This window comes from Channa argus, chromosome 19, assembly GCF_033026475.1.
Source record: "Channa argus isolate prfri chromosome 19, Channa argus male v1.0, whole genome shotgun sequence".
Taxonomy (NCBI): domain Eukaryota; kingdom Metazoa; phylum Chordata; class Actinopteri; order Anabantiformes; family Channidae; genus Channa; species Channa argus.
The window spans coordinates 11874095-11889059 of NC_090215.1; the positions used below are offsets into that span (position 1 = coordinate 11874095).

At 41.5% G+C, this 14965-nt stretch overlaps 1 protein-coding gene and 1 long non-coding RNA gene across 2 annotated transcripts; both read right to left on the reverse strand.

Moving 5' to 3' along the window:
• Positions 1–1094: 1094 nt before the first annotated feature.
• On the reverse strand, positions 1095–3169 carry bhlhe22 (basic helix-loop-helix family, member e22). Its single transcript, XM_067486982.1, has one exon. The coding sequence runs from the start codon at positions 2875–2877 to the stop codon at positions 2074–2076; it is 804 nt and encodes a 267-aa protein (XP_067343083.1). The 5' UTR covers positions 2878–3169; the 3' UTR covers positions 1095–2073.
• A 5375-nt stretch (positions 3170–8544) lies between these two features.
• LOC137105090 (uncharacterized) lies at positions 8545–14374 on the reverse strand. Its single transcript, XR_010911771.1, has 2 exons — positions 11287–14374; positions 8545–9261 (listed from the first exon to the last, which is right to left on the reverse strand). It is a non-coding gene; the product is annotated as an uncharacterized lncRNA (long non-coding RNA).
• Between the last annotated feature and the right edge of the window lie 591 nt (positions 14375–14965).

The following is a 14965-nucleotide window of genomic DNA, read 5'->3' on the forward strand; positions in this document are numbered from 1 at the left end:
TGCACCCCCTCAATACAATTATTTTTTAGATATTCACTGCACACAGTAAAGCTATTTACTGGTTCAAAATGTACAAAAAATTAGCAGTAAATGATCTTTATTTCTTCTGGTGGGAAGAAAAAAGTGTATATTTCCTTTAAATTCTGCCGCCTCTGTCCATGGTGCTGAAATCGCAGAGAAGCGCAAACATGGGCTTCACTTTTTATGGTACAAAGTGTGAGTAAGTAGTAGTGAGTAACAATGCAATATATCTTATACAAACATCACTTAGATTGTGTTTTACCACGTTGTCCAGCTTTCGTGCGTAAATTAAAATACAGTGTTGTTATTTTTCGGCCTAAGTGTTTCAAGCTTACATCCAAAGCAAAATGTCCAAATTCACCTTTTCTTGAAATTTAGAAGATTAAACTGAATGTTGAAAAGATCCCTTTACAGATTGTGATAATGTGAGATGTTAATTTTTTTCAGACTTCTGATGTTTGGTGGTCATTAACATTTTTGATATGGACAGCAGAGTGAGGAAGACAAAGGGTGAGTCGATGGGAGTGCAGCTGATGGCTGCGTTGTGATTAAAGACACCAAATTACGGCAATGAACAGTGTCGTAATTACATTGCTTAATCACATTCTGGAGGTCTAATTGCCTTAACGATGTGTTCCATTATGTGAAGCCAGGTATTACAGTCGACATTTTTCATACACACTTGTTTTCGAATTAACATATACCCACACCGCTATGAAAATTGTTTTAATAATCAAAATAAAGGTCGTCAGTTTTTGGTTTTTTTCCTTAGTTGTTCTTTCCGTGGAGAACAAACATCTTCTTACTGCCTTTGGCCAATAATCGCCTTTTGGCCTTCACTTGCTGGAAAAGCAAAACAGATTTTTTTCTTTGTACTTGACACCTGATGGAAATCCGAGACTTCCAAATAACAGCTACAACACCCCCAGACAAGACGGTCTTATTTTTAAAAAGGACAAAAAAAAACATCATTAAAATGTAAAATTTATATTGAAAAAATTGGGATAGCAAACAGAAGTTAAAGGGGGTTCACTCTGATTCCTCTACACTTCACATTAGAATAATCGGAAGCGTTTCTGTTGTTCAAAATATTTTAATAAAGCTTTTCAACACTGAAATACATACAAATGGCCCTCTTTGCTCTTATAATAACTAAGGTATCTACAATAATCCACAACCTGGCCTGACAACGCGATTAACTGAAGACCTCGATCACTGTGTGAGAGATAAAACGTAACAAATACAACAACTAAAAAAGGACAACAATGTGCAATGCAAGCAAAATATCCGATTAAAATATCCAAATTAATACATTACAGAAGACACATGGAAACGCCTGGTAATGCTTGATTTACGTTGTCAATTTTTTATTCTAAATTCTTATGTCACAACCCCCCTTGATAGAACTGTAGGCGTGCACAACTATTACCAACTGTCTGGATGAGCACACAAGTATCTGAACGATTGAACTACTTAACTAATAATCTATTTCATTTAACTTTTGCGTGTTTATGACACCGTGTGATCAATAGAGAGCTCAAGAATGCCGGCCTACACCAGGAAGCAATCTGCAAAAAAAAAAAAAAAGTCTCTTAGGTGAATCGACGAAAACCCGCAAATCAATGGGGAAGCAGCAGAAAGAGAGGCTGGACTAACGCTCCAGGAAGGTGTCCATCTATTCAAGTCAAAAGGTCGCAGGTTGTCAGGTCACCAAAACCTCCAAAAGGGTCCATAACAGAGCAAGTGATCAACAACTCACTCAGCACTTGCAGCCACTCACACAGGCCTACTGTACTTGTGTTTGGTCTTCACTGCCATTCATACCAGCACTTTAAGGATGATTTTATATACACAATCAAGTATTGTTTGAACAAAAAAACGTGTTTTGAATGCATTTAGTAAATATTATAAAAGTATTCATCGGCATTACTTCATTGTCTCTAGCCTACTGACCGAAACAACAGTAGCTTCACAGGTTTTTCCTCCCGAAAGTGTCCCTAAAAGTGGTGTCTGTTCACTCATGTGCTTCTTTTAAGTCTTTGTCAGACGCAGTTAAGGCTTGTCAGTGCACTGTTTGCAGAGGCTGGAGGTGGCGTTGTTGAATAGGGCACATTTATCGGGGCAGGAGGACGCAGCCACTCCGGTGGGGAAGGGATATCCAGGCGGTTGCTCGTACGCGCCCAAGCCCGGAGCAGCAAGGGCTGTAGTGGCCGGTATCGACGCCGCAGAGATGGCTTGGCCCTGGTTGAGATACGCCACTAGCCTCCTCATCTCTTCCAGTGCCTGTGCCTGCATGAGGATGTAGTTTTTGGCGAGCAGCAAAGTGGCAATTTTGGAGAGTTTCCGTACTGACGGGCTGTGCGCGTAGGGGATGACCGCCCTGAGCTCATCCAGCGCGTCGTTTAGATCGTGCATCCGTCGTCTTTCTCTGGCATTGATGTTTAGCCTCAGTAATTTCTGCTCTTTGGTTTTCTTACCTCCCTCTCCTTTCCCCGCGGGCACCGTCCGTCCGTCTGTCAGAAGGACCATGTCGCACCTGCCGTCACTGTCATCGTCGGGACTTTGCTCTCCGCCGCTGCTTTCCGCTGCCGAGGTCCTGCTGGCGCTTTCTCCGTACTTGACGCACAAAGATCCGGTCGGCAGACCCAGTGGTCCCCCTCTAACTCCTGCCAGTCCTCCTGGCTGAATGGGGTCTGGGTCGTTCTGGTCAAAACAGCTGATTGGTGACTGACGGTCTCTGGCTGGTAGTTCGATGCCGGCCGACGATCTGAAAGGGTCCATTTTTTTAGTAGACACGGCGCTGAGAGTTTTGTGAAAAATGTCCCCTGCGCCGTTCAAGTTCATCCTCCTGTCCATAACCGTGTGGATTGCGCGTTATTGTAGGCTATGGCACCTTGTGAAAACTCTTGAAGCGTCTCTGCGAGTTTCTTCCTCTGTTTGTCCTGACGGGTTTAGTTGTGTGTCAGCGGCGAAGTTGCAGCCTCGCTCGATTTGTCAGCTGAGGTGTGGAGACGAGGAGGAGACTCATGTAATAAGCGCTGCTCTCTCCTGCCTCTCTCTCTCTCTTTCGGTCTGTGGTTCACCTTCACCGGATCTCCACGATGATCCTCGTTACGCACAAGACGCCAGAGTCTTTTTACATCATTATCTCGAGGCGAGTTATTAAAAAGGATTCGCCCATTGGGACAGAGACGCCCTCTCCCCCTCTCTATCCAATCAGGTTAACTGTTTAATTAATGACATTTAAACGATGACAAGGAATACCGAGAGCACGCTGTCTGTTCCTGTTTCACCATGAGGATCCTCTTTATACCGGTGTTTTCACAAAGCTCTGTGATGAAGAAATTACCTGCTGCAGTATCTTTGCGCTTGTGCGTGTTTAAAGAGAAAAGTTGATATTCAAAGTAACATTTGTCTTGAACCAAACTCTTATTTCATATTGGAGCATTTTATTGCAATTGTCACAGGTCAAATCATAGAGATTATTTGTTTAGCGTGTTTGGGAATCTTCACGCAGCCACTATTGGTCAGTATTTAGATGGCTCTATTTTTTATGCGTGACACCAAAACCAGTTTGATTCTGAAAAAGCCCAAACTTTCAAAGCTGACATGACAGACTTTCAGTTATTTCTGAAACCACCCATAGTGAATACCATCTTCTACTGCCTGCATGCACCTCTTCAGTCTGACGATTGTTGCTCCAAATGAACATTAATTTTATTTTCACTGTTGTTGTATCCATCTCAGTTTGTCAGGTTAGCACATGACAATTCTGTGCTCTGACAAACATTTACTTGTGCTCATACTGCCATCTACTGGGTTGTGTAGTATAATACAACCCGAATGAAAGTCACCAAGACCAGCAATTTTCCATAACTTCCCTATTACTGTTCTTTCTTTAACACTATGAACTCCTTTGGCAAACTATCGTTAGGAAACACATGTTATGGAATTAATAAAGTTAAGTTTCTGTTTGATTCCAGTCGACACTCTAAGACTTGCTGTTTCTGAATGTGGCAAACATTTAAGATAAATCTTAATTTTTCTATAATGAAGTGACCAGAAACAACAGTAGGTTCGAATATTTTATTCGATATTGTCTGTACACCGCCATCTTCGGGACCCTCCCCAGATTTACAATGGAATTTAAGTCTCGGTTTTAACTAGGCCACTTAGGGACCGTCAATGACTTATCCTGAAGCCACTCTTGCATTGTCTTGGCTGTGTGCTTTAGGATTTGTTGTGCTGAAAGGTGAAGTGTCACCATTTCATGCACTCTGGAGCAGGCTTTTGGTGTCTATTTGGCTGCTTTCATCCTTTGCTCAATACTGACCAGTCTCCCTGTCACCGTTGCTGAGATGCACTCACATAGTATGATGCTTCTACCACCATGTGCACGTGTCACCGTAGGGATGACATTAGTCCGGTGATGATCAGTGCATGGTGTTCGCCAGACAGTATTTGGAGGTCTGCTTAAAGAGATTGCTATGCGAGACTGGAAGAGTCCAGTGAAAAATGTATTAATTTAGCCTGTATTTCTTTAGACTATTCATTTTTTTATTTTCATAATCCATCTCTTCTATGTTCCTCTAAGTCTCTCAGTACAGCTCTGAATTATGGGAAAACAAGCATTAGAGAATTACGAAAGATTTGTGGGCTATTTGGTTGAACGAGGGGGGGTAGGCAATGAGCAGTGGAGTTGTCCATGGTGCTGAACACATTGATGGCTGTTTATGCCTGAACTATTTTCTCTTCCAGACAGGTTATGTCACCCAGGCATCAACACAGTGTATTTTACCAACTCTTGAACAGAGAAAGCATTGTTTTTCACCTCAACATTTTGTACGAAAAATGTAGCACATGCTCCGCCACCAAACATATTTGTAGTTGCTCCGCATTAAGGTCCAAATCTCCCTCTACTTCATCTGAGGTTACCATGGCAAGTCACCATAGTGTGTGTGCTGCCTTTACTGGTGATTACAATTAACCTCTGCATTTGAAACCAGAGTGAAGTGGTGGATTTTTGTCAAACTCTGAATTGGTACCTTGGCACCTACATTTGGTTTTGTTTGAATTATTTTTTGTAAAGAATACTCTGGTCTGTGCACTCCAATGCATCAGCAACAAGACAGTTGTCTTGTTCAGAATCAGTATATCTTTTAATCATATAGAGAAAGTGAGTTTACAGAACGAACATGTATCAGTAGAAATATTCACTAAGTTATTATGCTATTTTAGCATGAGGAGTTAAATAACTGTTGGCCATGATCAGTTTATGTGTTTGTAAGTTTTTGCTTAACATTTCACCATGCTGTCATGATTTTTTACTTCCTATGGTTCAAAAAGAAAAATTCAACTCCCTGGAGAATGACAAGTCCTTCCCGTGGAAAATTAAAATGTAGCCATATCAAAAACACCCACAACCATATTGATTTCTAGCAGTGATTTAATATCCCCTTTTTGGTAAGTACCATCAGTGCTAAATTTTAACATTAGATATATTTGACAGTAAGATTTAAGCTGCTTGTTGTATTGTTAAAAGAATAAATGTAGAACGTGCATCAACTTTTGCCTGTAATGACCTTAATTTCTACATGAAATGTGTTAATTAAGTGGTAAATTTTGAGGTTTTCTTTTATACCAGTATAAATAACAAATAAAACTATTTGTATCATTTAAAGTATGGGGTACCTTAAAATCTAGGTGGTGTAATCTTAGTAATCATTTGTAGTTGCATCTTAAACATTCAAGACCAACACTTTGTTCCACACCCTCAAGGTCAATGTTTTTCCCCTTTTCTAGCATATTTCAATTAACGTATGTTCAGGCTCCCTGCTCTGGCTCAATAAGAGGCCATCAGGGGCAGGATACCTGAAGAGTTATGATGTAAGGAGTGGCAGAGACAGACTCTTTATCCTGAGACAGCAAAAGAACACCTTCATGGCCAATCGGGTCCAACTAATGAGACAAGATGGGGCAGGAGGGTGCCACAGCCATTACAGCTACAGACCGTCAGCAATTTGGTAATGAAGAGACCACAAAGACAAAACTGTGTAAGAAAAGAGAACAAGCATCACTTTAAACCAAGATGGAACACGGTGTAACTTAAATGTTGTGAACTCTTGCATATTTTCTACATTTGTTAATGAATATGACATACAATGTAATCAGATTTTTACACAGGATCTTAAACTAGCTAAAAAGAAACAATATGTATATTAATAAAGTTTGTGAACCTCTAGGAATATTACATTTGTTTGGAGGGGAAATTAAGTCATGTGGGATAATAATATGGTGTGAGTCTAAAGTCTGATCTGGACAAGTTTGTAAAAATGTGTCGAAACTCAAAAAGAGGACACTTCTCAAGACCTTTAGAAGAAGAGTGTTGGACCTATGCTGTATAAGGGTTATAGAACAACTTCTGAAAAGTTTAGACTCCACCAGTCGACTGTCGGGCAGATTAGGGCAAATGCAGATTAATAAAAACCACTGTTACCCTCACCCTTAGAGGTCCACTGACATGAATCTAACCAAGACCAAAGTGTGTAATAGTCCAAGAGGTCACAAGGAACCCCAGGTTTAAATTTAGGAAACCAATACCACTGACATCAGATCAGATCAGTGAAAATTCACAAGAGGTTCAAAAATTCCACTGTACGCAGGAGCCTGACAGAAAGTACAATAACCACGAATTAAACTTGCAAAACACAACTGGATTTATTGACTTAAAAAATATATAAATGTGAAACTGCTATTAATTAAAAAAGTAAAAAATATATTGTACTTTATTCATTTTGCAAGTTGTAAGTCAAACAGAATTAAATAATCACAGTGTAATTTACCTGAATGTTTCCACATTCCCACCTTGCATCCACCCTCGTCTTTCTGCTTTTTACCACAAGAGGACAGTCAATGTTTTCTGATGTGAAAACTCAGAGCAGGAGCATGATGAACATGCTCTATGCCTTGCAGATTTCATTCAACTTTGAAGATTTTGGTTATCAGTGGAAACCAGACTGTAAGGCTGTGGAGTCCTGATATGACATTTTCAATTTTGTCATGTGGGTCCCTCCCTCGATCAAGACACACCAATGTATAACATTCATGACATGGCATGCACCCTTCTCTATTTTTTTTTCTAAATGCTGCCAAGTTGTAGTTTTATCTTTGAAAAGTCGGCCACAACCTGATAGTAAGATGTTAGGTTTTTGGATCATGCTTGTAGTTTTTTGGACAAGGTGTGAATAATTTTATTTACTTACTTTAGGAAAACGGTTGGGGCTGGATTGTTTTTTCCACTGTATTTGGATTATATAAAGACTTAAAACACTGAGGAGTTGCTGATATTATTGGATAAGGCAGAACTTCTGCCCCTACCCTCACCCGATCCCTTTTTTTTATCCATCCTAACGTTATATATGCAGATCGGATTGTCTGCTGTAAACTGTGCAAGATGGAACACGAGTCTTTATGCAAAAAACAAACAAACAAACAAACAAAAATATTGCAGCGATTAAAAACCATTTGAGCTTAGATATTTTTATTCGTACAAATATATTTAAAAATTCTGTTCGTCAGGCCAAGAGGAGGCATTAGTGTTCATCGGGGCTTGGTGTTGAGTGCGGCGCCGCTGAACACCACTAGGCGACAGACTAAGATGAGAAGATTTTTATTTCATCCGGCGTAAATGCCAGAAGTCTTTTTCAGCCACTGGGCTTTGTTCAACGTTTCAAAACCTCTGAATTTTCATTTATTTGGACGCTCAAATTCGTCTCCATATGGTCCTCTGTTTTCAAAGCGTGCACCGTGCTTATCGAAATTAAAAGGTGCAGCTGCACTAAATCATAGTTTAATATCCTTGTCATGCAGTGGCTTTTAGGATTATTGCAGGAAGGCGAACGTGGACCTGCTTCACCACGAAAAATGACCATTTCAAAAAGTTATTTTGTCACAACTGGAAGACAAAAACATCCAGGACCCTGCGTTCACTTTTTTTTAGACGAGATCTGCTCCACTGGTCTTTCAAATCAAGCCAGTGATTTAGATGTAATTGGTGAAATCTTGATCACATTAATTATTTTGATTTGTTTTTGTAGAAATACGTGAAACAGGCTCAACCGCAGCAGAAAAATGTGACACAAATGTCACTGAGTTTGCAAATGATCTCCACGTTAATCTTAGAAATAAAGTTTTGGTCTAAATACAATTAGGATTTTTGAAAAAAACTTTTGTTTTTGTGTGTATCTTTCTGAGTGAACACAATTTGTACGGTATGTCGCCTGCACCAGTGCTGCATCCTTGTACCACAGTAAAATAGCTGGACTATCTCCGCTTCTGCACGGCAGGCTACTGGAACAAAAGACTGATGGGTACTGCGCAGATTTCAGCACCACTGAAGGTGGACAGCGCTCTCAGGCAGCCTGTGTGTTTGTGTATGGACAGCTCCCACCGACACACACACTCTCTCACACACGTCAACACTTCAGCATAAACAAGAACCGTGTTCACATAAAGAGAAAATCGTTTTGTTGTATGAATTTTATTTTCTTAAATAAAGAAAACAAACATTACAGGATTATTGCATTACAGTCTGAGAAACAGAAGCAAACCCTCACTTTAGTTTTTCTTGAGCAGTGTAAGTAGTAGAAAAATCAGTTTCTTCACTGCAGACATCAGAAGAATGAATTATCATCTCTTGGCATTCACCGCGTGCCTTAATTGTAAGACATTAAATCAAGGTCCGCTGTGAACACGGAGAGACACAACCCGGTCGTCTGTGTGTGTGTGTGTCCGTCCACCAGCTGCATTCGCTCTACTGTAGGAAATGTAGGGCAGACAACTCGAATCTTTCCTTAATTAAAAATGTTATCAAATTAATTTGCAGCCTTTCAGGCCTTTCTAGTGCGTCTAAAAACGGCATCTGTATGTCAAAGGATCAAAAAAGGGTTAAAAAAAAAAAACTCCCAAGCATCACCCACAGGTCCAGAGATCAAATCCTCTTCTGGTCGTTGTGCAGGCCTACCTTAAATTGTACAAAAATAAAAATAAAATCAGTTGGAGAAAAAGGGTGTTAGAGGATTGATTTAAACTCAAAACAGCCAGCAGGTAGGTTAACAAGCGAAACGAATATACATCCCACGTCGTTTAGGGCGAAAAAGGACTCTGTTTGATGCGTTTCCGTTGACTGCTTTTTCCAAAACTGCAGAAAGCGTAAAAGTCCTCCATTGTCCCATAATGCACCTACAAGAAAGGAAAACAAAATGCGTCATGAACTTCAGAATTGCAGACGTCAAAATCCGATATTCCACATTGACCTATTTAAAAAGGTTTTGCTGGTATCCATAAAACTGAAAAAAGGCAGTGTCCATGTCCAGAAAATTGATTTCCTAGTCACATAACGCTGGCATATTTTCTCCCAGCACTCACACACAAACCTGCAGACTCTACTTGCGGGGTCACACGTTAAAACTGCCGCAAATTACATACAGGGAAGCAGAAGAGCCTTGGTAACTGCGGGTGTCCTAAACACAGCAGTATGTGTGTGCGTCCATGCGCGCGTCTCTCCTAACAGCAAACTGACCGGGACACCGTGCAGCACCGACACCGCCTAAATGGGACTGATCTCTCTCCGTCCGGTCTTTTTCTCTGACTTTGGGATTAATGGTGCTCCAGCCAAACAAATGAGGCATCTGCCTTCGGCACAAGAGGATTGGGATGAGGGGGGGTTGGGAAGGGGGGGGGGGGGGGGGTGTTGACGTCACCGGGCAAACAGATGTTCCTCTGAATTACCCAGCGTCCTCCTCACCACTACCCTGTGTCCTTGAAACTGGGAGGATTATTGACGACTTCCCATTCGTAGTATTAACGTTTATCACCGAGATGTGTTAATAGCAATTGGTCGTTGTGCTGCGTGTGTCCGTGTTTGCGCGTTGCGCGTGTGTGTACGGGCCGGCAGAGGAAATGCCAACAATGGTCCCGCAAACTGTGAAGCCCTAAATCTGGAATTGGCTGTGAACGGTTATGCAACACTGCACTGTTAAAAATGAGAACACACGTGTACGTACACACACGCAGACTCACACTCATGTACAAGCATGCGCACATGCACTCTAATGCAGACACACACATGCACAGGGATGAGGGAGGGATGCTCGTATCATCTAGTGTTTGGTGTGAGTTTAGTTTAGTTTAACAAATGCTCGATGAGATGAGAAGCAGCCTGTTTGTTAGATTTAAAATTCGACTTCAAATCTATGACACTCAACAAACTGATTGTCATGATGGGATTATATAACCAGCACACACTCTGTAATGGGAACACTACATTCTAAATTTAGATATGCATATTGCATATTTTAGGTTACATTACTTTCATGGTGAATACCCTGTTAAATGGGCGGGTAACCCATTCCCACATCCATGAAATTATGATCCTGTTTAATCTGCAGTGAGGCAGACTAGTGAGAGCCTATTGATTTGCATATATGGCTGAATTTAAATGATGTCAGTGCTGTCTGATCACAGTCAGGAGGCGCATACCTGCCTTCCAATCTGAGCTTGTCTGAGCTCCTCACCATATCTGGGACCAATTGTACACATGACAGCGACTGTTTTACCATGAAAGAACAAAGCCTGCTGTGTAAAACACGCAGCGTAGTGAAGATGAGGAAGCGTAGGCTCGCAGATATGGTAATTGGAATGCATAGCCTCCCGACTGGAATAGAGAGGAGAGGGATGCAGAAACAAAGGGAATCGCCATTTTAGACGGAAACGTCCCCAATCCCCAGTAAACCGGGCGACTCTCGCGGCTGCCATCGTTTGGAGCTTCCTCGGCACGTTATCACATTTCCAGTCCCTCTGTTTCTGTCTGGACACCGACCGGAACACGACCCTATTGTCCCTAAGCACCGCGCAGTGAGCAAACGCTGTGGCTCAGAAACCCACCGACGTCTTTATGCTTCTTATTGATAATGCGACCGTCGACATAAAATGCACCATTCGCGGGCTGTGTGGTGTGTGTTGTCGCTTTTTGTTGTTAGCTCTCTTCCTAAAGTGGTTTATTCCCTAAAGCCCGCAATAACAATGGCAAGTGCGACGTGCACGGGGAAGCGTACTGGACCGCTGTGTGTTTACAGATGCAGCCTCCCTCTTCAGTGTCTTCAAATATCAGGTTTTACCCACGAATTAGCCAAAATACACTTTGGCTCTAACAACATATGTGCAAAGGCTCGAACCTGGAGCAAACTAAGGCAATTAGATACTCACCCTAATACGGTGCACGCCATATGGTGGATCCTAGCACACAGCTGCTAATATTTATCCGCACTCTGCTGTTTTCACTTCATTTTAGCTTCGTCGCTGCACCGGAGATCTTTACATGATGCAGCCAGTCGCTTGTATTCCCGGTTCTATTCTGTGCAGCGGCGGAGAAGCAGACTCCGTTAGGGCAGAAGCTGATAGTACCAATGAGGGAGAAGCTGTAGCCTCTGCAAAGCATGGCTGCGCTCTCTCTCTCTCTCTCTCTCTCTCTCTCTCTCTCTCTCTCTCTCTCTCTGTCTCTTTTTTTTTCAAAAAAGGGCAGGTCGTTCTGTGCATTACAATGAGTAAAATATCTCTCTCTCACACACACACACGCTCTCTCTCCTCTCACGTGCACACCCGCGCACTGGCTTTTATACATGCAAATGTGCGCTCCCTTATACTGACACGAAAATGTATCACGCGCGCGCTCGAGAAACCGCTATATGTTGTAAATGTGTGATTTATTATTATTTTCATGCATGTTGTGGTCGTGTAACTGATTCTCCGTGTTCAGTAGAGCACTATATATACTACAGATCTGTTGTGGTTTATATGTGCAGCAATAAGTATTCTATAATCTAGGAAAGCTCTACACTGGGAGTGTGTATACTCAGATCTTTGCCTTGCCGGCCACAATTAATCACTTTTAATGCCGTTTGTCTTGAGAGGTCCATTAGTGCGCTGCAGTTTCACGCATCATGCCGCTGGATTGCAACTCTATTTCTATAGGCTATGTTAGTCCAGTTGTGTGTGAAGCTTGCCCATATCAACCGAGGAGTCTTTTACACCAATAACTGTGTTTCTGTCCGGTTTACAATGCACCATAGACCTGACAATGCAAATGTTTAAACACAGGGAAGGGTCAGTTGAAAATGAAATGTTTGTGTGATTTTTTGGCTCTTTCTGTACCACCAGCTCCGTAGTCTAAAGAGTCTTGGTCATTTAACACTAAGGCAGTAATTGATTAAAGCAAGTGGCCGCCCTGCACTTGTTTCTACCCCCTTTGCTTCCTGCCGTGATTGACTCCCAGGCAAAGATCCAATCGAAACCAGGGACCCATGGATGATGTCATTTGAGTAGCCTCACTAACCCTGTAGCCAAGGCGGAACGCAGAGGCCTGCTAATGCTCCTACCTCCAGTCTATTAATATAGGCTGTATCTGATTCCAGCATTCGGAATAGCCTGTAGGTGTTATTCACGGTCTATTTCTTCGAGTTCTCTCCTTCTGTCATCTCATCCTCAGTACATCCATTCTCCTTTTTCACAGTTACACGCAGTTACTGTTTTATTGTTTCACTCGCTTACAGCTTTGGCCTTTGACGGCTGCAAGAACCCAGTCAGTGCAGTGATGCAACACTGGCGTGTGATGCAACATGGGTGAACATACTACTAACAGCCTTAACGTTTTGTCAACATTTTTATTCTTTATTTCAAGAGAGGAGACGTCAGGCGGGACTTGCATCAGGCTACCTATAGAGGGAAGTTTGAAAGCTGCTTTTTCTCTAACAGAGAGGGGGGTGAAGCTATTGTTCCCGCTGAAACAATGGGAGCTGCGGGGCGACATGCAGCGGTGCTCGCATGAATGGCAGGGCTCTGGGATGTGTGTGGGTCAGTGGCCTGGGGTCTCCGTCCAAAAGCCTTTCCCAGCCCCTCACAATGAACCTGCACAAGGTCGGGGCTCCTAGGGGTCACAGGCCACCCGCTTTTGTCCCGCACTTCAAAACACAAAAACATTTATTAATCAAGAGGCAGGCAGTGGGCCCGCTGTTGGGGAAAAGGGGGTGAAAGAGGGGCGGGAAAGGGGAAAAGTAGTCGGAGAGGAAAAAGAAAAAGAAACAAGTAGTTGCCGCAGAAGCAAATTCCAGCATTTGGACAGTGGTGGAACTTTGAAAAAGTTGGAGCCTGATTGTGGAAGTTGTGGTCAATGCAGTACTCAGTCGGCGGATGGAAACACCCGGCCAAGTAGAGCTGGATTTGGAGTTATTATTAAAGCATACCGCGGCCATGTGTTTCACTCCTCTGGATATGCGTTCACGCTCTCTGAAGTGGGATTTCTGCTGTTCTCCACACCAGACGACTCAAAGGACAAAAGGGGGTATAACCGGCTGCACAGCACTGAACCGATCTGACGAAATTGCATAAAATAATGTAGTCAGGGGCAGTGCACTATCATAGCGAAAACTCGTGGTTTGCATCAAAACACTCGGAGACTGCAGGATCGAAGCGACGTGCATATGCACAGATTTCTGCACAGGGAATCCATGTAAACAAGTACAATCCTACAACTGTAGGCGACATGTTGTCGAAATGTTGTTTTGTGTCTACCAAAGATATTTTGTTTTTTTTGTTTTTTTTTGGCATGGCATTAAAAAGAAGGCCTCCCTCAGCAGCATGGCCACATGATACGCAATACTTCAATATTGACTTATATTCAACATTAAATAACACTTAGAACCGGGCCAAAATAACCTGGATTAATTTCACTTATGGGCTTAAAAGCTTCCTAATCGGCAACGATGTTTTTTCAGAAGCAACATAACGAATTGGGAACCAAATGGGAACGAAAATGTTTCTGTCGGTGGGAAAATGTCCGGGCAGCTGCAGACTGTGCTCTGCAGAAGCAAACGCTGTAGTTGCATGAATTTCAGCACCGGGATGTCTTTAATTAACGCTATGTTGATCATTTATTTTGCTTTTTAAGCTGATCAGTAATTAGTTAAAAAAAGGTAGTATGGTTATTCTATAATTAGCATGTTAATTTTTTTTAAATTTCTGATTATTGGGTATTTGATTTGAATCAATAATAACAATAGTTCATTTGATATTGGGTTTGTTTTTGCTTTGTAATAATTATTATTAATATTGTTTTCCTTTCAAATCTGTAAAAATGCCTTGCTGATAGCGGTGAAGTAGCAACTTAGAAATATTAGTACCCAAAATATTCCCTAAGGTCTAATGCATTTTTTGTTTTCTTTTGTTGACATACTTAAGCTTAAAAGCGGTTTGATGAAGCTCTGTCAATAGTAAAAAATCATGTTGGAAGTTTCAAATAAGTAATTTGATAAAATCAAAACATGCTATGTTTATAGATCCCGAACGCAGACAGGAAGCACCTGCAACTTCCTCAGAAAGAAGGGGAATACTAGATATTTCCAAAGATTTTTACATTTTATTTTAGAAAATTTTATTATAGAATTGTGTCCCCAAAATAATCAGAATGTGATGCTGTTATTTTACTTCCACATCCAGATTATGCCAGTGTAACTTCAACATGTATCATCTGCTCCCTGTTTGTGCTGACAGTGATTCCTATTCCTAAGAATTAAACTGATTAGAAATTAAATGTATTCATTCTGTTAGTATTGTCATGTTTTCTATTTTAGAACCCCAAATTAATTTGAAACATACATCAATTTGTAAAAACATTAAAGGTTGCTTGTATAGCAAAGCCTATGTGGTTGTTATGGAAACCATGATGGTACAGTATCATTAAATCTGCCATCAATAGGTTGGTATGAAAGTAAGTATGAGTTTTTTATTTTTTATTTTATTTTTTTCATCTCAAGTCATTGTATTTCACTCCTTTCTGTAAACATGCAACATGTTTTCTAAAATCTCTACATAAAAAAGCATCTGGAATATC

Coding starts and splice junctions, on each gene's coding strand:
- bhlhe22 (XM_067486982.1), bottom strand. CDS start 2,877: ATGGACAGGAGGATGAACTTGAACGGCGCAGGGGACATTTTTCACAAA.